The sequence below is a fragment of the Phascolarctos cinereus genome, unplaced genomic scaffold (assembly GCF_003287225.1).
Source record: "Phascolarctos cinereus isolate Bilbo 61053 unplaced genomic scaffold, phaCin_HiC Scaffold_1;HRSCAF=81, whole genome shotgun sequence".
NCBI classification, from domain to species: domain Eukaryota; kingdom Metazoa; phylum Chordata; class Mammalia; order Diprotodontia; family Phascolarctidae; genus Phascolarctos; species Phascolarctos cinereus.
In genome coordinates this window covers 11,189,821-11,215,070 of record NW_027555514.1, presented here as the reverse complement: position 1 = coordinate 11,215,070, position 25,250 = coordinate 11,189,821, and the positions used below count along the sequence as shown (strand labels likewise).

At 40.7% G+C, this 25,250-nt stretch overlaps 1 protein-coding gene across 1 annotated transcript; it reads left to right on the top strand.

Annotated features, from left to right (window-relative positions):
* The first annotated feature begins 1,965 nt into the window (after positions 1 to 1,965).
* FERD3L (Fer3 like bHLH transcription factor) lies at positions 1,966 to 2,527 on the top strand. Its single transcript, XM_020999978.1, has one exon. The coding sequence runs from the start codon at positions 1,966 to 1,968 to the stop codon at positions 2,482 to 2,484; it is 519 nt and encodes a 172-aa protein (XP_020855637.1). The 3' UTR covers positions 2,485 to 2,527.
* The last annotated feature ends 22,723 nt before the right edge of the window (positions 2,528 to 25,250 follow it).

The window sequence follows — 25,250 nt, the reverse complement described above, 5'->3', positions numbered from 1 at the left end:
GAGAGCAAATACAATGAGCCAAAGGGGATCTCAGTTTGTAGACAAATGAGCTGAGAGGGTTAAAAAAAAAAAAAAAAGCTTAGGCAGATAAATCCAAAGAGCAGGCTTCAGAGGAGCTCTAGGTTGGTTGTAGAATGTCAGACTACAAAGACCCAGTGAGGCTATTTAAGCTTACCTGTAAGTTGGTTGTTATGAATAGTGCTGATTTGTGGGAGCTGTCCAATGTACTTCAGTTACTATAGTGACATTTCACTTTTGTTGAGGATGGTGCCCAAAGTGGGACTTTCTACGAAAATCCTCAGTCTTCTCCCTTCTTTTAATTCAATTTCTTTGTGTCTATGTGTCTACATCTTTTGCAGACATTTGGTTATTTTAAATCTAAAAATTCACTTTTTTTTTCACTTCACTTTTATTCTTTCCCAAAGGCATTTCTTAAATGTTAAACTGTTAAATATCCAGAAATATAAAGCTATTGGAAGGAAGGGGAAAAAACGGCACCACTATTGTAAATATTGGCTACAGTGTCCAATCGTTTCATTTTCTTGGGAGATTAAGCTTAATATCTCTCATCTTCTCTCTGAAAATAAGAAGTGGCATTCTGGGATGTAGGGCTCATAAAAATTTCAGATGTTGCCCTAGCCTAAACACAGTTAATTAAAAGCTTGTCTCCACCTTAAGTCCTACTGTCTGAACAGTACCAATCGATGAGGAGGAATCAATCAGCTAGGGACTAGTCTTTTTTTTTTCCCTTTGTTCATAAACTTACAAATAATCGATGGGCAAATCGACCTCCTGTTCTGCCCAGGGGTTTTAATTGACTGACTCTTTGGTCTGAGGGCAACTGACCTTGGGAAAGTAGAACGAAGAAGCCCTGGAAGCTCTTCTGGAGCCTTACTCGCATTTTCCCTAGGCGAGGAGGGGCGGATTTCGTTTCGGTTCCAGTGTGTTAGCAGTGTCATTGAGGAACACAAGCGCAGAGGGGGAACGTCCAACTTCTGACCTACGTCTCTTGTTCCTCGCAGATATCCACTGTTCTCCTCAAGCCTGAGGAAGGCGGAGAAAGGGGGGAGGGGGAGAAATATCTCTTCCTTCATTGCTTGGATAGCAACTAAGCCTGCTTTCGTGGCGGGGGGGCAGAGGGTTTCACTGCCCAAGAACCGTTCGAGAGAGCTGTTTGCGGGAGGTGTCAACCAGAGAAAGACGGCTCCAACAGCGACTCTGGGGAATGTGAGTTGGGCTCCCCCAGTATGCTTACTTAGACGACTGGAGGTCTTGCCATTCAGAACGCCCGGCTCTGGGAGACAGGGTCAACATTCCCCAGTGACCCCTGGCAGGCAGGTCCCCTCTTCAGGACCTCATTAAAAGTATCCAGGCACTTGTCTCGCATCACTTGGCAGCCTGGGGATGGTCGAGGAGGAGCCCGGCCGCTGGCTGGAAAACACTTTCCCCCTTTCCTCACTTTGAAAAAGCAGCACCCAGCTCCTAAGTCAGCAATCCCAGAACCAGGAGAAGAGCCGAGCATATCTTGGGGCGGGGGGCGAGAGGGCAGAGTGGGAAAAAGAGCATAGGTGCAACAGCGGGGGAAATTTTTGGCCGGGGTTCCCGGCCAAAGAGGACCTATTCTGCTCGGCGCAGTGGAACAGTTCCAGCTCCTGGGCCAGTCTGTACTTCCCTCCAGCCGGCTTCAGGCTTGTCTGCTCCCATCAGCTTTAGGAGCAGGGATATTTGCCAAGAGTCCTCGGTGCAACTAATCCTGTTGTCTGCTCTGGGATCAATCTCCATGGGCGCCTACTCCGAGAAGAGACTGAGACTGGGTCTGGGGCCGTAGCGGGCACGCTGAGCGCCAGTCTTTGCACCGCCTCGGAGTCAACGGTCAGGCATCCCAGTCCGCGGTCCATCCGTCCAGCAGTACCCTTGGGGGGAGGACTCCATGAGACGGCGCTGCCGCAGGGTCCACTGCCCCCGATGGAACGTCAGGACGCTTTCTTGGACGCCGCAGTGCTGGACTTCGTGGCCGATTTCTCCTTGGTGTCCCCTGGAGGACCTCTTCTCTATGATATTACCCCCGGCTCTCTGGGGGAGCGGGCCCTGGCACTCGGAGAGGGCATGGCCCGGGGCTTGCAGCCCTTCGAAGTAGAGGACGAGGGGGAAGAGGAGGACGAAGAAGATGAAGAGGAGGAAGGTGAGGGAGACGGTGAGGGAGATGGAGGAGAGGAAGCAGAGCCCCTACGGGGTGCCTCGCTGCTTCTGGGCCGCCCCAAGAGGAAAAGGGTGATAACCTCGGCCCAGCGACAGGCGGCCAACATCCGCGAGAGGAAGAGGATGCTCAACCTCAACGAAGCCTTTGACCAGCTAAGGAAGAAGGTGCCCACCTTCGCCTACGAGAAGCGCCTGTCGAGAATTGAGACGTTGCGCCTGGCCATCGTGTACATCTCCTTCATGACGGAGCTGCTGGCCAGCTACGAGAAGCAGGAGGCGAGCTAGGGAGCCCGGCCTTAGTGAGAGAGAGAGCTCCAGGACCGCAAAGGGCTGCCAGCTTAGAGCTGAGGCGGACAACTCGGAGGCCCAGGCAGAGGGGGCCTGGCAGACTGAATGTCCGACTTCCTGGGCCACGAATGAACGCACCTGAGAAACAATGTTGGATAACCTGCCCTATCCGCAGCCACTGGACTCCCCCAAACCCTCGCTTGCCCCGAAATTGTAGAGACTGTAGATTTCATATATGCAAACCTCTCTATGTCTAACTGATGTCGGGAGGAGAGGGCGCTTCTCCCTATCCTTGCCGCAGGGCTGCTTCAGGAGAGCATTGGGATATTCCTTTGCACTGGCCCAGGCTCAGTCATCTGGACAGGGAGTGCAGCATAGAGAGTCTACTGGGTGGGATGGAGCTGGGGCCTGAGCTCCGCCATCAGCTCTGAAGTGTCGCCTTTTCTCTGACTTTTGTGCAACTAAATAATAAATATTCCCACTCTCTTCTCTTGAAGCCTGACCAATTGATGGGGTGTGGGCAGAGGGGGAAACATGGTCTTTTCCAGCTAGGAAAAACAAGGTTGGGGGTAGGAACTGAGGCAATTATGCAGAAAAAGGTTGCCCAGCTCAGTGCCTGGCTTCAGTCCAGCAGGGGTTACGGATGGTTATGCACCAGAGGACGCTGGAGCAAACAGACTGATAGGAACAATATAAAAAGGAGAAACAGCAAAAGAGAATCGCTCCTGAAGGTGAGGAGGGCTGCCAGGGAGGCAGGTGAGGCAGGGAAATGGGTCCACATCAGCTTGGAGGCCAAAGGATGGGACAGAGGGGGGGAAAGATGTATAAGGTTTGGAAGCAGGCTTAGCATCAAGGCCCAGGAAAAAAATCAGGCTCCCAGGTGGAGTGGAAAGAGTACAGAATCCGTAGGCCAAGAACCTTTTACCTCCATATGACTCCAAACGCTGTGAGCCTGGGCAAAGAGCTTTCAGTCTAAGGACTTCAGATGCAGCATCCCTGAAACATGAGTGCTGCACTAAGCTTATCTCTGAGGTCTTTCCTGGCTCTGAATCTGTGATCCATTAAATTTAGGTTGCAGAGAGGGAAGAGTGATGGGCAGATAATATGATGGATGGATGCAGGGTAAGAAGGTTGAGCAATGGATGGATGGAAGAACAGAAGGAATGGCAGAAAGAAAAAGAGGAATGGAGGGGTAGGGGTAGATGTGTATGGGTTTTTGCTAGCTCTAGGCCTTTACACTTCCCTAGCAGGTGACTTGTAAAGGTAACAGAGCAGAAGCTAGCTCTTCCTACCTCTGGTCCTTCTATCATTCATGTATTCCTGTGAACTCCATCCCTTCCTTTTACACCACCCCCATCACCACTGTGAAGAGTGAGGCCCAGGGCAAATCTTTTGGAAATCTTTTGGGGCCGGGAGGGGGGAGGTATGGGGTTTGTCTGTGTGTGTATGTGTCTGTGTCTGTGTGTCTGTATCTGTTTCAGTAACTGTGTGAGACTAACAGAGACAGAAATAGGAGACAGAGAAAGGCAAAAAGACAGACACATAGGTAATAGGGAGACACAAACAGTGAGATGCTGAGTCAGATACAGAGGAACAGACAGACAGAAATGGAGGCAGAGAGACAAGCAAACAGAGCGTGGCCCCAGTAAACAGCTATCCCTCTTACTTAGGGCTGGCCACTGCAGACCAGGGAAGCTTCAGTCTCCAGGATCAATCACCTTCACTGTTCCCCCAATACCCACAGGCCTTTCCTACCCAGAACTGCTGGGCCTCAAGCCCTGGAATGGGATCAATCTTTCTGTCTTAGTCTGGAGAGATATTTTCATCTCTAATAACCTCTCTTTAACTCTCTGTGTTGGGAAAAGGAGCTGAGACAAGGTAAAGAGGAGGAGTCCCCTAGCTACCCACCCCAGTCAGAAGAACAGCTGAGACATGTGGGGCGAGGAGAAACCATCCTGTGTCTTTCCCCCACCCCATCTCCTCCACTAGGTCTGTCATCCTCAATTTCTATTCTTGGGGTTTCACAGCTGCCCTGAACCGGACCCCTCCAGGAGAAGAAACCTGAAGCTTCCCCAAAGTCCATAGAATTAAGAGCCTGAAAGTACCTGGGAGATCAGTTAATCCAACAAACTCCCTCACTTTGCAGATGAGGAACCTAAAACCCAGAAATGGGGGATGGGTGGGGGTGGAGGTGGGGTAACTTGCCCCAAGGTCACATGGGTAATAGCCTAGACTTGAACCTGGATTGTCTGTTACTTGAGTCATCTGCATCCTACCCCACTTCCACACCAATGTGGATACTTTTGTTCTGTCCCTTTCAGGCTACAGATTCTCCTCCCAAGAAAGCCCTGAGAGTTTCAGTGTTTAGATTCTTCTTGCCAGAGCTGAGGGAAGCAATGGGCTATTTGGAGGTTCCAGGAGGAGAAGAGATCCTAGAATAAGGTCTGGCTGTAAGTACAAATGATTTTTAGGGAATAACTCTCACTCCCTAGCCTAACACTTCATTTTCTACTTTGCAGGAAGAGCAATACACCCTGGACTGTTCTGGTATGAATTGGGCAGATGCAGAAATATCCCTTCTCCTGGAAGGTGTTTTCATAATTCCAAATGTTATTTTTTTCCCAGGATTCCTGCCCCTTGAGTGTGTTAGGGTTTCTATGAAAAACAACAATATCATCTACACCAACAACTTAACAAAATCTTGGTTGTGCCACTTATTAGATGTGTGATCTTGGGTGAGTCACTTCCATTAATGTTTGTTCCTCAGTTCCATTCTCTATAAGATGGGTGGTTTGGGGTAGATGATCTCTGAGGTCCCTCTGATCCAGAATGGATGCCTTCCAGTCAGCCATGATATTCTGTGTTTCTGTGCTATAGATTGCATACTTTTCAGCATCAATGGTAGCCTGTATTACAGCAGAGAGAAACTTGATGAACACATCACCACGGACTTCTGTATGAAAGTGAACAGCTATCGGCACAGCTGCCTTGCTGTTTTCTTCCACTTTTAGCTGATCTGTTGGTTGACCTCAGTAACTCTAAGAGTTCAAAGATTTAAAAACATAAACAATAACACAGGCACCAAGTATTTCTCTATCCCCACTGAGAGGAATTTTCAAACTTCTCCCCCTCAAGCCCATTTTTCTGTGAGTAAAGGAGTTCATTTAATCACTGAAAATATGGTATCTTGAAATATGATGGCAAAGGTCGAGTTATTGCCTTATGAGAAATTGAATACATGGGAAGGGGACAATGAAAATAATGGGACAAAAGTTCTGAGGGGAAAAAAGAAGAAAAAATAAATTGATAGATCTTTTAGAAGTTGAGGTTTTAGAATGAGGTTTTTCCCTTAGCAATCTAGAAAATGTTTAACATTTTAAAATTATTTTTTTCTCATTTACCTCTCTTCCTCTTTTAGGTTTCTTCTTTGCCATCTTCTGCTTCTCTCTCCTTTATTCTGTCTCTGCTACTAGATACTTTATTAATCTTTGAAATTTCAGTGAAGTTATTTGAATTTTTGGTCAGTTTCAGGTAAGAATCTTTCCTATCTTTAGGTTTAATGTAAAGGGAAATGCTCCCAATAATTGCAGCTATCTAAAAATGGCAGGTTCTGGCAGCAGCTGGGTGCTGGGTAACCCACTTGCTAGATATATCACAGAGAGCATTCTCATTCAGAAATGTTAGGACTACGTGTCATCTGGTGGCCCTTCCAACTCTAAGATTCTCCAATTTTGTGATTCTGCTAATATAAATATAGGATGGTTTTTCATTGGTTTTGCTTTGAATTTTGAAAACAACAATAGAAAATGTCTAAAAACTGAATTATATCCTTAGGTTAACAAGAGAAAAAAGATAGGAATGTGTGTCATGTTTTAATTTTCAAGAACATTTCATGTTCTTGAACATATAGGTAATGAGGAAGAGTGTTACTAAAATTCCCCAATCAGCCTAATTGAGTCTCTGCAATTTCTAATGAAATAAATTACTCCAGAGAATTTCCTCTGTGGAAATCCTAAAGACAGTAAGACTAACTCCGGTATGAAGAAGTGGATATATAGTTGATGTCAGAGTCAGGAAAATAAGTACTCCAAGCCAGCCACTGACAAATTCTTCATGTTTTCATTCTGGGCAGATCACAAACCTCCCAGTGCCCCAACATAATTCTCTAAGACCTGCAGAGAAAGGGTTGCAGAGAAATGACTGATTTGAATTGGTGGCAGGAATGACCTCACCATGAGTTCCCTTTACCAATATGTCACCACCATCAGCAACAAGGTTCTCCAATATATCAGCAATTTGCAATAGCATTAAGGGTCAGGTTAATTGCTTCCAAATTTACGTGCCTTATGTGCTTCTTTAGATCTTTCAGAGTCCAAAGTGTACTAAAGAGAGTTCAGCTTCACAATTATGCATCTCTACAAGACAGGGAAGCTAGGAGGCACAGTGGATAGAGTAGCAGGTCTGGAGTCAGGAAGACTTACCTTCCTGAGTTCAAATCTGGTCTCAGACACCCAGTAGTGAGGTGAGCCTGGTCAAGTCAATTAGTTCTGTTTACCTCAGTTTCCTCATCTATAAAAATGAGCTGGAGAAGGAAATGGCAAACCATTCCAATATTCTTACCAAGAAAACCCCAAATGTGGTCCAAAAGAGTAAGACATGACTGAAAAATGACTGAAAAACAACAAACAAAATAGGTAGACTGAATATCAAATATTTATATTCCAATATTTCAGTGGAGATAGAATTTCATCCAGGGAGGTGCATTGTTTCCATCAGCATAGATCATAACCAACTTTCTTATCCTGTGCAATTTATGGCCATTTTTTCTCTTAGAAAATTAAATCTCAGAAAAGAAAAGAAAAGAAAAGAAAAGAAAAGAAAAGAAAAGAAAAGAAAAGAAAAGAAAATCCAACATAATGTAAGAGGTTCACTCTAGGTCTTCAGCCCATTTTGTGGGCATCAGGGCAAAGCCAGGTCTCTCAGAACCAAGCCTCTCACCTACCTCCTTTTCTGAAGAAATCATTCTTAGATGGCGTCACTTCCTTTGCTTTGTTCTTTGCTGAAAGTCCTGTTATCTGGTTTCGTCGATCACAAGCAGGTCAATATTGGCAGGATCTGTTGCTCCATCAGCATCTCAACTATTCATAGCAAAACATTTCACATTCAGATTATCAACAGTTATATTGGTGTTCATAGATGGTCTAAACTGTGAAACCTTTGAAAGTAGGGACTGTTTGTTTTTTTTCTTTCTTTTTCTTTTCTTTTTTTTGTCTTTGTATCCTCAGTATCCTTACCACAGTGCCCAGCAAAAAGTTGATGCTTAATAAATGTCAGTTAGGTGGTTAGTTTTTCATATGGTCTAACCTCTTTTCTGCCAGTACACCACCATCACTATAGTAAAATGGAAACACATTTGTTTATTAAGACCCTACCATGTGCTATGTGCTGAGGATACAATTAGAAAAACAAAGCAATACCTACTTTAAATGAACCCATAATCTGTCAGAAGAGACAAAACGCAGAAGGCTTCAGAGTCTGTAGAAGCCCTGGGAGTAGGCCCAGGCTGAGGGACTCTTTTTTGCTTGGTTCAAGGATTCACCATGACCAAGGGGCCCATCTTGTAGCTTCCTATGTTCTAGAGATATGCCTTTCCTTATTTAGCTAGGTTTTGTTTCTCAAATAGCAGAGATAGTCTGTCCCCTAGAATCCTTTGCAATTTTGGAGTTCCTGCATAAATATCTGCTTCAGTAATGTAGCTTTGGAGAGTACACTGTGATGAGACATCAGACTAGGGATGTGTGGAGAATGACCAGAGATCTTTGAGATTCAGAGACCAAATGACTTGCTGAAGGTCACATAACAAATCATTGCCACAATGGGGACTTCAAGGTGGGTTTTGCCCAAACCTAATCCAATATCCATTTCCTCCCAGCCCCATTTGTTCAGATGAGCCTTCCCAAGATGAAAGGAATTCAATGGAGTCCCCTGAGTTCAATTTCTCCACGGCATCCATGCATTTACAACTTTGAGTTGAAATAAGATGATTAATCACTGATATTTCTACAATGTTTTAAGGTTTGTAAGAGCACTTCCCTCACAATGACTCTGTGATGTAAGTTATATTAATATTCTTATCCCTTTGTAACAAGGTGAAGAAATAGAGACTCAGAGAGCTAAAAGTGACTTCCCATAGTTACATAGAAAATATCAGAGCAGGATCATCAGAACAGGGGATCAAACTTGGTTCCAGATCTAACAAACTCTCAGCTACAGCACACAGGTATAGTAGCTAGAGTACTAGAACTGGAATCAGACAGACACGCATTCAAATTCAGCCTCAACCAGTTACTAGGTAGATGATAATGGATAAGTCAATTAGCCCTCCATCCGTAAAAGGAGGAATAATAATACCAGCAGAACCTCCCTCACAAGGTTATTTTGAGGCTCAAAGAGGCCTCAAAAGTGTTTTATAAACTTTAAGTGATTATGCACACGCACACACACACACACACACACACACGCACCTGTGAGTCTTATATGTACATGTATGTATATATGTATGTATGTGTATGTAAAGAGAGATAACCAGCTATTACTATTAGTATGATTTATAATTACCGCTGCTCCTGCTTCTACTGCTGCTGCTACTGCTACTGCTAATACCACTACTTTTGCTACCAAACACTCATACAGAATAAGATCACTTTGAGTACTGGAATGCATCTGGTTCCAGATGTAACCAAGGCTATACATAAATCTTCTTCCTGGCTATCCCAGCTACTTCCACTCCAGTAATAGACTAGTCAGGAAATCTTGTCAAGCACTCCTGCTATTTCTACTACATTAGTGACTGAACTTCAACAGTTGTGGTAGCATCAATGAGGAAACACCCTGTGTCTGGAAAATGGATTGGGAAACTTATCCACACCTTCCCACCTTGCATCACCCTCATTCAAGGTCTCCCACAAGTTGTCCACAAAGGGCCTCACAGCTACCACCCCTCAAAAAAATGTCATGGTAGAATTGGTTATAATGGTGGAGGGGAGAGCCAGATAATGACAGGGTTTTAAAGTCTTACTAATTTGTGGACATATAGTATTAAAATTCCATTCTTCAAATTGTTTTGAGGCATATATTTTTTTTACTCTCTGAAGGCTGTTTTTGGGTTCCAAATGGTGTTCACAAAACTATCAGATTCCTATGACCATTCAGACATCAAAGCCAGAAAATAGGTCCTAATTAAATCATATGTGAAAACCATTAGCAAGCTTTCCAAAAGAGTAAGATTAATCAGAAGTCTTTGCTGTTAACAGACAGTCCTTCAATCAAATCTCTTAGCACTGAGGAATGGAATATATGCAATACATACATGCATAATGGAGTCAGGATCTCATAGTCCTCAGAGTACCTGCATGGGTGTTCTGGCTAAGACCCCTGATTTCTAGTCATTATCACATGCTTCAGAATTTCCATTAAAGACATGACACTGTGGAAATTCTGTAACAGAGTTGTAAAGAGTCTGCACTAGATGAAACTTGATATGGAAGGTTCTAGCTTAATGACATATTTGAAAAAATAAATAAATGAATATTTCAAGGATATTTCATTTTCATTTCCTATATGTGAAAGAGTTAAAGTATGTATTATAATCTCTGCAATTTAAGTAATGCTCATATTTATAAAAAATCAAATGTTTTAGTCCTCTTCAAGATGTTATTGAGATTTGTAAAAACAATAATAAAAGCAAGCTGAGAGATTAATGGGAAAAGCATGGCTGCCAAACAGGGGTAAGTCTGTCCCTTGAAAGAAAATTAGTGTTTTGTAAAAAAAAAAAAAAAACTGGTCTGTTTTCACATGCTTTTGGTAAAGTGCTCAGACTTTTTGTTCATCTGAAACTTGGCCCAGGTTCACTCAAAGGTTCTCTGAAGTTTGCCAACCATTTGGGTGAAGGTTAGCCTGGTTTCTGGTCAGCACCCTCTCTTCCTGTGGATACAAAGAGGTTCCAAAGCAAGAGTCAGCAGTCCTGACCATCTTGTTTTGAATTTGGGGTTTCTTTGAATTCAAAGTTGAAAACCAAACCTGGTGGAGGAGGATGAGGGAAGGGTGGAGTACAGTAAATGGGAGGGAACCAGATATTGGAAAGTGGGAAAAATCTCTCCAAGCTCCCATGTCAAGTCATTTATTAAGTACTTACTATGGCCTCTGTTTCTAAGTGCTAGAGTTACAAAGATGAAAAAAACAGAGTCCTTAGCCTCAAGTGGTCACTTTTGAATAGGTAGAACAGGAAGTAAAGAGCTGGATACATACAAGATGTATGTGAAGTAGAGAAAAGATCATCTAAGAAAAGAAGGCATTCATTGCTGGGGGACCTAGAAAAGCCTCTTGGAGGAGGTAGGATTGAGGTGAGTTTTGAAGGTGGTCAGGGAAACTAAGAGGGTTAGGTGAGAGCATTCAAGCTATGATGAACAACCAATGCAAAGACACAGAGACAGGCGATGGAGTGTTAAGGTTCAGTAAATGCAAGTAGTATTGTACTTGAATAACAGAACGTAAAGTCTGTGGGGGAGAGTAAAGTGTGAGAAGACTAGAAAATAGAAAAGACTAGGTTAAAGAAAGCATTGAATGACAGGTAAATAATTTATTTTTGAACCTAGCAGTAACTCAAAGATACTGTAATTCAATAAGGAAGTGATGCGTTCAGATCTATACTTTAGAGAAATGACCTTGGCTGCTGAAGGGATAATGGGTTAGGTTGGAAGAAGAAATGAAGCAGAAAGTCCAGTTAGAAGGCTAATGCAGCAGTCCATGCAGGGGGTAATGAGGCCTGAAACTAGGGTGGTGGCTGTGTCAGTAGAGAAGGACAAATAATATATGGGAAAGCTGTTGTAAAGAGAAAAATGACAACATTTGTGAACATGTGGGGTGAGAATCATGAGTCTAGGATGGCACTGAGGTTGTAAGCCTGGGGGACTGGGAAGATGGTGGTGCCCCTGTCAGTAATGAGGAAGTTCAGGAAAAAAGCAGGCTTTGATGGAAAATATGATGAGTTCAGTTTTGGACATGTTGACTTTGAGATGCCTACGGGATATCCAATTCAAGATGTCCAGAAGATAACTGGTGATGCAGCATTGTAACTTGGATGGATAGACAGATAGATAGATAGATAGATAGATAGATAGATAGATAGATAGATAGATAGATAGATAGGATTCACTTCTATAAACATGATAATTAAGCCCATGGAAGCTAATGAGATCACCACATTAGATAGTACATACTAAGAGAAACAGTTCTAAGACAGAATCTTGGGGCCACTAAGAGATATCAGGAATGATATGGATGAAAAACAAGGTAAAGAAATGGGGTAGGCATTACTAGATGTATGAAAAGAGAACTAGGACAGAATGCTGTCTTAAAAACCTAGAGAGAAGTGATTCTAAGTGATAAATGCTGAAGACAGAAAGAGCAGCCAGTACCAGAAAGGGTATCAAGGAAGTGTTATCATTATGAGGAAATCAGGTTTCAACACCCAGCAGATAGAAGGAGTGAGAAGGAAGAGTTTTAAGGTGAAAGAAAGGTTGTTCATTATGAAGATGTTCCAGAGAACTTGGCCAAAAGGGCTGGAGATCTTGACAGGAGCCTTGGGGGTTTGAGGAGTAGAATGAGGGGAGAGGGGTTTAAGCTGGATATAGATATGAGGGAGTACCCATTTGGAAAGGTTGAAGATAGACAGATGGGAGTTTATGATCACTGAAATAGATTGAGAAGGAAGTGTTCTGATCAGTTTGGGATGAGTCCTACCATAATATCAGTGGTTGGAGAGAGGTACTTTGAGAGAACTACACAATTACACTGGCTAGGTTATCCCTTGAGGTACAACTTGGTCATCTGTCAGTGGCGGTGTTTCATCCTGATAAGTCCTAAATGGCTTGCCTCAGAGCTGCTAGTGCCAACTGAGGTATGAGGCCTGGTCTAGAGGTAGGGGTTCCTGACTGGCCCTGGAGAGGGCCCAGATAAACAGATGGTGGAAGAAGTCATGTTCTAGAGAGATTTCTAGCCTTAGAGATGGTCATGGGGCATGGACCCAATGAAGCAGGGACAGGGCAGTGATGCCTGCATTCTGCCCTGAATAGGGCAAAAAGGGAAGAGGTCTTGCTCCCATCATCACCACCTTATTCATGCTGGCTGAAGCTGGATAGAGAGTGCCCTGGCATGGCCACTATATATGTATATGCATATATGTGTATGTGTGTATATATGTATGAATGTATGTGTGTGTATCTATATATCTAGATATATAGATATAGATATAGAGATATGTGTGTGTGTGTGTGTGTGTGTATATATATAATATATATATGTATATGTGTGTGTGTGTATGTATGTATATGTATGTATTTCATCTCCACCAAGAGAATGTTAACTTCTTGAGGGCAGGGATTGTTTCACTTTTGTCTTTGAATCCTATGGTACCTAGCAAATTGTTGAGGCTTACAATCACCTTAAGAGGTTAATGCTATTGTCCCCTCTTTATAGAGGAAGAAAATTAAGTGCTGAGAAGTTGTATAAGTTAAATAGCATCAGAGGCAGGATTAACACTCAGATCCTCCAAATAGTGGGACCAACAGTCTTTCCATCCCAAAGGAGGAGCTTCCATTGTTTCCTTCCTGACCCAGGAATTTATTGTCATCGGCATGGTCTTTACCTCAGGGTCTAAGGGAACAAGGAGGACCCTTGAGGAGCAAATTGGCCCAAGTAATTGCAATGAGGTAATCAACTACCTAGCTTATATAGCAAAGTTTAAGTCAGTGGGGTTTGGAATCCAAAGGATTTTATTTCAGCAGACATTACTAAACACTTAATATGTGCTAAGCATTGTACAAGGCACAGAGTGATACAAAGATACTGGAACTTCAGAGGAAGATGGAAAAGTCCTTTTCTTTAAGGAGCTTCCATTTAAATGAAGAAAGCAAAATCTATAGATATATATAAAATATCAATCCATAACCATTGATTAACAATTTGCTAGGTACCATAGGATTCAAAGACAAAAGTGAAACAATCCCTGCCCTCAAGAAGTTAACATTCTCTTGGTGGAGATGAAATACATACATATACATACATACATACACACACACACACACACATATACATATATATATATATATACACACACACACACACATATATATACACACAGATATATATATATGTATATATGTATGTATGTATGTGTATATATATAATATATATATACATACACACACACACACACACACACATACACATTTATACAAAACAAATACATGGTAATTTAAGGTTTGGAACATTAGCAGCTGGAGTGGGAAGGATGAGAGAAGACCTCTTAAAGAGATGGTATCAGAGCCAATTTTTGAAGGAAAGTAGAGATTTTCAAAAGTTAAAATGTGTGAAAGACTTAGCTACTCTGATCAAGAAAATTATCTGAAACAATTCCAGAGGGCCCATGATGAAAAATGATATTCACCTCCAGAGAGAGAACTGACAAATTCAGAGGACAGATGGAAGCATACTGCATTCCCTTTATTTTTCTTGTTTTTCTATGTGTTTCCTTTTGCAATGTGTTCTCTTGCTTTCAGTCATGTCCAACTCTTCCTGACCTCATTTGGGGTTTGGCATTTCTTTCTCCAGCTCATTTTACAGATGAGAAAACTGAGGCAAACTGAGTTAAGTGACTTGCCCAGGGTCATATAGGTAGTGTCTGAGGTCAGATATGAACCCAGGTCTTCCTGACTCTGGGCTTGGCTCTCTACCCACCTGTTCCACCTGGCTTCCCATTAAAAAAAAATTAAATGTAATTTTAAAATATAAATTTTAATTCAAAATATTAATGCAATTTTTTATTTTAATGCAATCAAGAAATATTTAATGAAATATGGACTTTTTATATTTTTCTAACTACATGTAAAACAACTTTTTAACCTTTTTTAAAATTTAAGTTGCAAGTTCTCTCTCTTCAAAGAATAACAGTTTAGTTTCCAAAACTCCTATTCTAATTCCTTCAATTTCTTTTTCTTCTCTTATTGTTCTAGCTAGCATTTCTAGCACAATATGGGATTATAGTGCTGATAATGGGCATCTTTGCCTCACTCCTGATCTTATTGGGAGTGCTTCTACCTTATCCCCATTAGAGACAATGCTTGCTAATGGTTTTAGATAAATGTTAGCTATGTTTTGATGAAAGTTCTATTTATTCCTATGATTTCTAGTGTTTTTAATAGGAGTGAGTGAAGTATTTTATTGAGATTAATTATATGATTTTTGTTCATCAATTATGACATGGTCAATTATGTTCTTAGTTTTCCTAATATTGAACCAGCCCTGCATTCCTGGTATAACTCCCACCTGGTCATAGTGTATGATCTTTGTCATATGTTACTGTAATCTCCTTGCTGGTATTTTATTTAAAATGTTTGCTTCCATATTTATTAGAGGAATTGCTCTATAGTTTTCTTTCTCTGCTTTTGCTCTAGCTGGTTTAGGTATCAAATCCATATTTGTGTCATAAAAGGAATTTGGTAGGACTCCTTTGCCTATTTTTTTCCTAAATAATTCATATAGTATTGAAATTAATTATTCTTTAAATATTTCATAGAATTCATTTGTGAATCCATGTGATCATGCGAATTTTTTTCCCCTTTGGAAGCTCTTTGATGACTTGTTCAAATTATTTTTCTAAGATAGGCTTATTTAAGTATTCTATTTACTCTTCTATTAACCTGGGAAATTTATATTTTGTAAGTATTCAGGCATTTCATTTAGGTTGTTCATATTTATTGGCATAAAATTGGGGAAAAAATATCTCCTAATAAATGCTTTCACTTCCTCTTCATTGGTAGTGAATTCACCTTTTTCATTTTTGATACTGATAATTTGGTTTTCTTCATTTTTAATCAAATTAATCAATGGTTTACCAATTTTATTGGTTTTGTCATAAAACCAACTCCTAGTTTTATTTATTAGGTCAATGGTTTTATTACTTTTAATTTTATAAATCTCCCCTTTTTATTTTCAGGAGTTCCAACTTGGTGTTTAATTGTGGATTTCAAATTTGCTCTTTTTCTAGTTTTTTTTTTTATTATTATTATTGTTTGTATGCCCAATTGGTTGATCTGCTCTTTCTCTATTTTGTTGGTATAAGTATTTAGAGATATAAATTTTCCCCTAAATACTATTTTGGTGTGTTGTCTTATTGTTGTCATTAATGTAATTATAGACCATTTCTATGATTTGTTCGTTGACCCACTCATTTTTTAGCATCAGATTATTTAGTTTCCAATGAATTTTTATTCTATCTTTCCCTGGGCCTTTACTGAATGTAACTTTTGTTGCATTATGATCTGAAAGGGATACATTTATTATTTCTGCTTTTCTGCATTTTGTCGTGAGGTTTTTATGCCCTAATATATGGTCAGTTTTAAATAGAGGTCAGTATTCCAGTAGGCAGAGGTGAGCAGGGAAAGCACGTCAGATGTGTGCCCCAGTGTGGGCAAAGACACAGAGACATTATAATCAAGTGGCTTCAGAGGAAGATTTGAGCCTCTTAATGAGATGTGCTGGTTTCTTTAGTGAGGGGGAACTCACACTCAATAGGGATCATAGGATCCTAGACCATGCAATGGGAGAAACTTTAGTGGCCATTTTTTCCAACTAACTCATTTTACACATGAGAAGCCTGAGGCCCCCAAAGGTCATAAGACTTGCCTATAATCACCTGGGATTTGATCCCAGGTCCTCTGCCACCAAAGTTCTCTTTCTAATTTTCTAGGAGGCAGCTGAAGAAAGACCCCATGAAGTTCCCTCTGCCAGGCTGTAGGCAGAGAGAGCATAATATCATCTTACAGCTTCATGGCATGTCTCTCCTGGGCTAAGACTAGAAAGGATTATTCTCATTTTTGACCACAGGAAAAATTAAACCTAAAGGACTTACATCATTTGCTCACAGCTTTGCAGGATGTTTAAACTCCTAAAATTTTCAGCATGAATTAGATACCTGGTCTTATGCCAGAGTTCTTCCCTGGCCCACCTTTTCTGGCAGCTTTTTAGCTCAGCTATTAACAAAGCTAAAGAAAATAGAATGGAAAAGTACCTGAGAGCTCTTGAACCTTTACCCAGTTAGGGAATCAGGGTAACACTGCCTGACACTATTGTATAAAACCATCCTGTCATGAATTTAAATATGCTATAGACCTTCCTAGAATCAGGAAGATTTAAGTTCAAATCTAGCCTCAGACACTTACTGATTGTGTGACTTAGGGCAAGTCACTTCTGTTTGCCTTAATCCACTGGAGGAGGAATGACAAAACACTTCTTTATCCTTTCCAAGAAAATCCCATGGATGATGTGGCCATGGGGTCATGAAGAGATGGACACAACTCAATAACTAAACAGCGTATGCCTTATCTATGAATGCATTGTTTCTTTGTTTAATTGGTCAACATTCAAACAGCTCCAGTAGACATGTTTTATATAAAACTGAGGCAGAGAGAGGTGAGTTGTCATGTGGGTCAAGATCATGCCCCCAGGAAGGCTTCTTTTTAACCACACACACTTTTGATTTATTTAACTGTAGACTTTCCTCAGTACTTAATAATACCTTGCACAAAGTGAATCTATAATTTCCCAATCAAAGGTAGTTCCTCCACTTACGCCATCCTGGCCTCATCTGCGTGGTTCTGTGGTTCAGATTCTGCCATAAAAACTCCATGGAGGATCTCCTTTGGAATCTTTTTATTTTTTTTTCTAATTTGGCAGATGTCAGGGGGACAGTTGGCTTTCTATTGTACCATTCTTGGTCCTACTTTATGGCCAGCTCACTTACTATTCTAGTGATACACATTCTTGAATGTGTCTTTTGAAAGATATGATATGAACAGAAGTGGATATTCATAAATAGTTTAAATTGTTGAATTAGAAAATAAAGCCTCCGTACTCTAACATACAGTCAGAGTGTCTGAGTACAGGATAGCAATGGGCCATCCAGCATAAACCAGCAAGAGGTTCCTTTGTAACATAGCCTGCAAGAAGACAACCAGGCCCCATGGAGAGACCTCTAGTGACAGGGTGCTCACTACCTTACAAGGCATCTTCTTAAATTTTTGGACAGAGTTAATTGTGAAGTTTTCCCCCCCTTTTTTTCCTCTTCTGTATTTCATTAAGCTTAAATCTATCTCACTGCACTTTACACTTTTTGCTCTACCTGACAGATATCTCCAGAAAAAGACATTCTCTAATTTGCTTTTTTTAATATTACATTCTAGAACACATCCTTCAAAGTGTAAACTGTGAGTATGTGATCCAAATCTAGATTTGACTGATCTCAGTAAATACAGTGGGTAAAAATTTAACTTTGATGAATATTTTCCTACATGACACCAATTATGATAGAATTTTCACTTGGGAACCATGTGTTTTTATTCCTTGTATATGCGGCACTTTAAAAATGAATACATATTGTGAATAAACATAGTCTTAGAGGCAAAATCCACAACTCAGAAATCAGATTACACAGATTTCTGACAATCCATTCAACTACTCTAGGTTCTAGTCTCTTTCTATTTATCCTGCCAGTGTGTGTTTTCCTCTGCTTGATATTGAAAGTTCAATTAATTTATTTTAGAATAATATAATGTTCTAAGAAATTCCTCACACATAAAAAATAATAACCTGTACTAATGGAGGGAAAATAAAAGCAGTTTCTGACATTTGTATCATTTACATAAATATTAAATTAGATTTAAAAGCAAAAAAATAGATATGTGTAAGATAAAAAGGCAAAGGTAGCCTTAAGTTTGTATCTTTCAGCTATATCCTAAATATTCACATTGAGAATGAGAATAAAAGCCGTTGGCTTTTTATTTTATTTTATTTTGTTTGTTTGTGTATGATTTGTCTAGAAGAAAATCAGTGATTTGATCTGAAAGGATATTTCTCGTCAAGTATAAAAGTAGCTCAAATTGTGTGGCTGCTGTGTTTCAAATCTGCCTTAAACCTTTGGGATTCAAGCATATTTACTCTTGGCAAAAGATGACTTCCCAATCCTGAAAACACCTTTAGAATACCAGGTATCCTTGGCCAACAAACAGCTCATAAAAGAGGGGTGGGAGGTTGGGGATTCAGGAAAGTGGAAATTAATGAGAAATGTAAGGATGAAATTTACCATAAAATGTGGGGGATTTAGAAATTAAGAGGAAAAGCACTTAGGAAAAATATACTTTAGGTTTCACTGAACCTGAAATGGAAAATTCGGTTAAAATGCTGAAATATTCCCAAGCACAGCTGGTTTGAACCATAACTACCTAGGGGTAGGATAAGCCAGTAAAAACAGTGAAAGCAGGTAGCTACCTGCTTCTGATGCAGAGTATCCAATATTAACCTTCTGAGAGGAAATAAAGAAGGTTCAATTGAAATCCCAGATACCAAACCTCCAATAGACCAGTTTTACTTTCTATTTATTTTCATGGGATACTAGAGGATTTACCAGATATTGTTAGTGTTCCAAAAAGGATTCTATTGGAATGTGATAGAGAACATGAAACTATCAAAGTCCTCACAAGACTGAAAATTGAAGGAAGTTAATTGTTAACCCTGCATAATTCACTGAAAGATTTAAAAGTGTTTAAATTATATATGGCTTTATTTTTTAAGTGTAACATTTTCTTCATTAGAAACTGCAAACTTCTCTCCTCCCTCTCTCTCTCTCTCTCTCTCTCTCTCTCTCTCTCTCTCTCTCTCTCTCTCTCTCTCTCTCTTCTCTCACACACACACACACACACACACACTCTTACATGCCTATTGAATTTGAGGGTATAACTGAAGGAAAATTATTCACTTTGGTTTATGTTAGTAAAAAATATACACACTGCACACAGTGCTGTTCCAGGAAATGAGAAGGTAAGGAAACTACTAAATAGGTGGGAACTTGGGTAGCATTTGAACTAGGAACAAATATAAGCTATGTAGAAGCTATCTAATTTGAGCCCTAGGTTACAGATTGGCTGGCCACATGTGACCCAAGAGAGGCAATAATTCTATCACAAGGTCCTGGCAGTTGCTCAATCATTCCAACAATCAGCATTGTCTGGGTGCCAAGAGAGTGCCAAGCACTGTGTTGTATCCTGCAGATCAAAAAACAAATATGGTACAGACAATACCAGTTCTATAGTGTTTGTAGATCTTTATTCATACATACTGAATTTGGCTTAGTTGGTAGAGGCTAGACCTAGATCAGACATCAAGAAGATGGGAGTTCAAATCCCACTGTTTATGCTTTCTAAGTATATGACCATGGGAAAGTCACTTGAACTCTGAGATTCCATTTATTCGTCTATAAAATGGGGATAATCATCATATGACTTTCCTCAGAAGATGGTTACGAGGCTCAAATTAAGATTACATGTGTAAAACACGTTGCAAACCTTAGGGCACTATGATAACAACTAGCATAATAATCACTAGCATTTATCTAGATAGCACTTTAAGGTTTGCAAAAGCCTTGCTTATGTATCATCACCCTTGGCACTCACAACAAACCTGTAAGGTAGCTACAACAGCTGTTATTGTAGCTTTTTGATGGAAGTGAGGCACAGAAAAGTTAAATGGCTGTCCCAAAGTCAAATAGCTTGCACCAGAGACAGGGATTTAGTCAAATTATTCCCATCTCCAAGTCCAGTTCTCTAACTATTATACCACCCAGATTCTCAGCAGTGTCTTGAAATAGCACCACTATCTGCCTAATTCTTTCTCCATAGGGATAGATACAGAGACCATGGGTGTAATGGAGTGAGCCCTGGTTTGGAATAAGAAAGGTGAATTCCAATCCTGGCTCTGCTGCTTTCTCCATGTGTAACCCTGGGGAAGTCCCTTTCCCTCAATTCCTCTACTATAAAATAAGAGATTTGGTTCTCTAATGCACTAGTAGTCAAAGAACATGTATAGTTTTGTTTTTGAAATCAGAAACACAAATGATCAATAGTGACCTGAAAAATAAAAAAGTAATCAGAGAAATGCAAATTAAAACAATCCTGAAGCATCCTCTTAGAGTCAACAAGCTAACACAGGTGCTAAATGATGGGAAAACACACCAATGAGTAGACTGTTATAAGAATTCCATGCTTGTGAGGCTATAAAATGATTTAACCATTGCAAAGGGAAAATAACGCAATACTGTTTAAATGCCACATATCCAAGTGAGGAGACTGATAGAGTTCACTCATATTTAGTGGGGGGTGGGGAACTGCTTAGGGCACCATCATTTGTGCCAACAAAAAGTTGGGAAAACTGAATGTCCAACGGTGTGTGAGTGTGTTTAAATATTACTGTGCTGTGGAAGAGATGAATACAACAATCATAGAAACACGGGAAGACATGTATCAACTGATGGAGGGTTAAAAAAACAGAAACAAAAAGACAGTAAACAAAAGAGCTGGAGCAAGGCACCGTAGAAAGGTCAGTAACTTCTACTGGATTACAACGTTCCATGTTAGTACCACATTGCCAGATTTAAAGGACACATCTCTCTGTGCAGGAAAGAGAGAAAAGCAATGTTTTGTATGTTTTTGTAAAGATAGATATTGATGAGAGAGAGAGAGAGAGAGAGAGAGAGAGAGAGAGAGAGAGAGAGAGAGAGAGAGAGAGAACGGATAGATGCATACATGCATAGTTACATACACAGATAGACACAGCGATTCACAAGTAAAACAGGGACTTTGAACTCGACTATCAAAGTCTCTTTCAGCTCTCATCTATGACCCTTTCCTTGAGATACGGTTGCAACTGTTACTCAAGGAGATCATTCTATGCTCATGAAAGTAGTACATTATTTGAGGATCCCTTGAAAGAACTTTTCTTGGTGTCCATAATTTCCATATACACCTGAGAGAGAGTTTATATTTTGTCATTAAGAGAATTGAAGAATCCCTGCATTGGCAGGGACTTCAGGAGTCATTTAGTCTTGCCTACATCTGAATAACAATCTGCTGTGTAGACTATGCTACAAGTCATCATGGAGCTTTTCCTAAAAGATTTTCAATAAGGGAAACTCCACCACTTACTGAGGCCACCTACACTTCATTTTTAGGCAGCTCTAATTGTCAGGAAGTTTCCCCTTGCATCAAGCCCAACTCTGCCTCCAAGAAACATTTCCCCCCTACTCCTAGTCCTTCCCATGTCAAAGCAAACTTGAAGATCCATTAATGAATGGGGATGGGGTGGGGGTGGTCCACAACAGTAGTACCAACCAAATGATGTTTAAGATGAAAGTCCAGGAAAATAAGTTAAATCTCTCTTCATGAGATAGTCCTTCAGATAACCAAATACAGCCATTATGCCCCTATTAAATTTTCCCCCACCAGGCTAAGCCTCTCTTCCAGTTCCTTCAAATGTAATCTAACTGACATGCCCCTCAGTTTGTAATAGCAAAGAAAACATGGCAAAAATTAGATTTTGCCTTACTCCACTCTGCATCTCCTGCTGTGCCTGGTTTCAACTCCCTGGAACAAGATACTCCTCCCAGGTTAAGCTCATCACCTCTAATTTCACTGTAACACTGCTAACTCAAGCCTTGACTGACACCACTTCCCTCAGTCTGCTCTCTCCTGTGATTGGAGAGCTGGAAGGTGGAATACCAAACTTCTCCTAGTCCCTTCCTTTATAGATGGAAGAAACTAGACTTTTGGGCTAGCTCTACTGCATCTGCTGCACTGTCTGGTTTCAACTGTATGAAACCAGATGCATAACCCTATGGCAGGGACTCTCTCATGGCTCCCCTCCACCCCCTTCCTTCCTTCCTCCTTTTTTGTGTTGTCTCTCCTGTTAGATTTTAAGATCCTTGAGGGCAGGGGACTGGCTTTCTTTTTTGTTAATTGTATCCCCAGTGCTTACCACATTGCCTGGCACATATGCTTAACACATGTTTATTGGATTGAATAAATTAGACATCACAAAAGGAAATTCCCATGTTTTAGGCTGTCTGTATACCTTCAGCAAATAGGATGATGCCATGGTACATGAACTATTGAACTCACAGACTACCACTCTCCTCCATATTACTATTCTGGTTAGTGTAGCTAAAACAATCTGTCAATATATTTACTTTATTATAAATCTGATGGAAATTTAGCAAATAGAAAATTAAGACAGCCCCTGCCCTCAAGGAATTTCTAGTTTAATGAATACTAAGAAACAAAAGGGAACTGAGAAGCAGAATGAGCTGGGAAAGGTTTTGAGGTTAAGAAGCCAGGAAGAAGAATGAAGGCCAACCTGAACTCCCACCCAAAATGGAGGCTTCAAGAAGAACGGAGAAACAGAAAGGCCTTCCAGAGGAATACTGAAGGTTGGGAAGTCCTCCGAGGTGATTAGATGTTCCAGAATGAGGAAGTCCTAGGTGCTGAAGGAAGTTCCAGAATAATGCAGAATGGTGTGAAAAGTCAAAGGCTATAGTGACAGCTAATAATAGCTTGTATTATGTAACACCTACTATGTGTCTGGCACCATGCAAAGTACTTTATAAAGATTACCTCATTTGGTCCCCACGATGACCATGGGATGTAGGTTCTATTATTATCCCCATTTTACAGTTGAGGAAACAGAAGCAAATAGAGCTCACCAATTTCAGGAAGTATACTCATCAGAAGTGTTTTATCGTCTCTCATACTTGGTATCAGTGCTTCAAAGACCAATGATTCTTTGGCCTCTTCCTCCACCAATGCAGACAGAATTCTTCTAGACTTTTGTAAATGGTCTTCAGGAATTTTGTGGCCACAAAATTGATTCCCTCACAGCTAACCCAGTGATGAGCCACACCCAAGTTTGGTAGGTTGGTTCTCAGATTAAAAGCATTCAATCCACCCGTGGGTCTGCACTCAAAATCTTTATCATTCAGTCGTATATTCCAGAGCCTTGACTCTGTTGTTGCAGACATTGAGAAGCCTAGGTAACCTCCACACCATGCTGGGGCAGCACAGGAGGGGGCCACTCCTTCACTGGACTCATGATTTCATCAGGATCACAGCTGTTTCAAAACTGTTAACCTTGGTAGCAAGCAATAATCTGCATGCCCATAAAGAGTCTCCTCATTGTTCCTTTGGTCACCTGCAATTTTCATTTCTGTGGTGTATTTTGTAGATTTGAAATTGTGCTTTTCTTTATGGGTGTCAACAAAAAATGCATATAAATTATGTTTCTCCCAGAAACTGATTGCCAATGTTATCCATAGACCTGATTGTAGGTTATTATATTATACTTTTTAAGGTTCATCAGTCACTTTTTCATATTTTTAACAGATCTGATCCCCACAACAACACCGTAGAATGGAAGACAACATATGCAGAAACACTGGAGCAAAGAGAACAGGATACCCAGGTCTGACTTATGCCAACATTTCACTTGGTTCAGGAAGAATCATAATAAAAAACACTCAGCATCATAGGATTGTAACAATGTACCAGACACTATCCAGGAGGCTGGGGATACCCTCTCTAACTAAACGGCCTCAATCCTTGGCTCAAGGACCAAGTTCAGTCCTGTGGGAGCCCAGTCTTCAAAGAGATGGCTCATGCTCCTTTTCTCAGATGCTTTCTATCATAATAATCTCACCCTCAAGTCCTGGGAAGAAGTCACTTAATATGCAGGTTTGGCTTATGTCTAGGACCTCACCAGAAGGAAGACGAAAGGTAACCACGGACAATGTACATCAGGCATGGCACAGGTATTTGTTTCCTGAATACAAAGGAAATGCTAAAAATACAAAAGACTTACATGGCCATATCAATGAAGATTTGAAACTTGATACAATAACCCATAACTCCCATTAAACTCACCTGCAAGGCTGATACTTAAATAATGAAGGAATTTAGAGGGACTATTGAATAGGCTGTTTGCCTTCACCTTTGCTTGGCACTGTCTGAATAACTCCCTCATGCTTCATGTCCTCTTGAAAGCTAAGCCAAGACTTGCAGTCACCTTTCTGTCATTGGTCATATCCTCTGAGAAGCCTTATAGTAGCTAGAGAGAGTACCTACTGCATCACAGCCAGCACTGACCAAAGGACTCAAGTGCTCTAGACCTCTCAAACTCATAAAGTTACTTCTCAGGCTAGAAACATCCCTCTCCCTGTATCATTGTTGGGTCACCTATGCTCAGAGAAAGAAAGACAAAGAAGTCAGGGCCTTGAGATACTGACTCAGGCTTAACTAGAGCCCTACATGCTGCCATGTATGAGCATCTGCCATAATCTGGGGGGGGGGGCGAAATGGAAGGCACCCTTCTCTGCACCTCCATCTTAAGTCCTGTAGAGAATTTAGGAGAGAGAAAGAGGAGAAGTTGTTTCTCCCATTAAAGTCTACAGCAAGGGTTGCTCATCCTTTCTGTGCTGCCAAGCCTCTTTTGATATGCCTCTTTTGCACCTGCTGCCAGGATTGGGGCCAAGAGATGCTGAGTCCTTCAGCTCAGCACCAAGAACTCAAATACTCAAAAGTAGCCAGTGTGTTTAGCACATGCTTCATGGGATGGCCCCCACAGATCCATTCCTATATATGATCCATCCACCCAACTGTTTATACTCTCCCTCCTAAACCCTGCATTGTATTCAGTTCATGTGCATATGCATTGCAGATGTCCTATACGAACATACAGATAAGTAAATATGTTATATATAACTCATTATATGATATATTACATATGTCTTATATAACTCTGTTATATACGATATAGGATATGTTTACTGA

Excerpts from the sequence above, each read along its gene's own strand:
- FERD3L (XM_020999978.1), top strand. The coding sequence starts at position 1,966 with ATGGAACGTCAGGACGCTTTCTTGGACGCCGCAGTGCTGGACTTCGTG.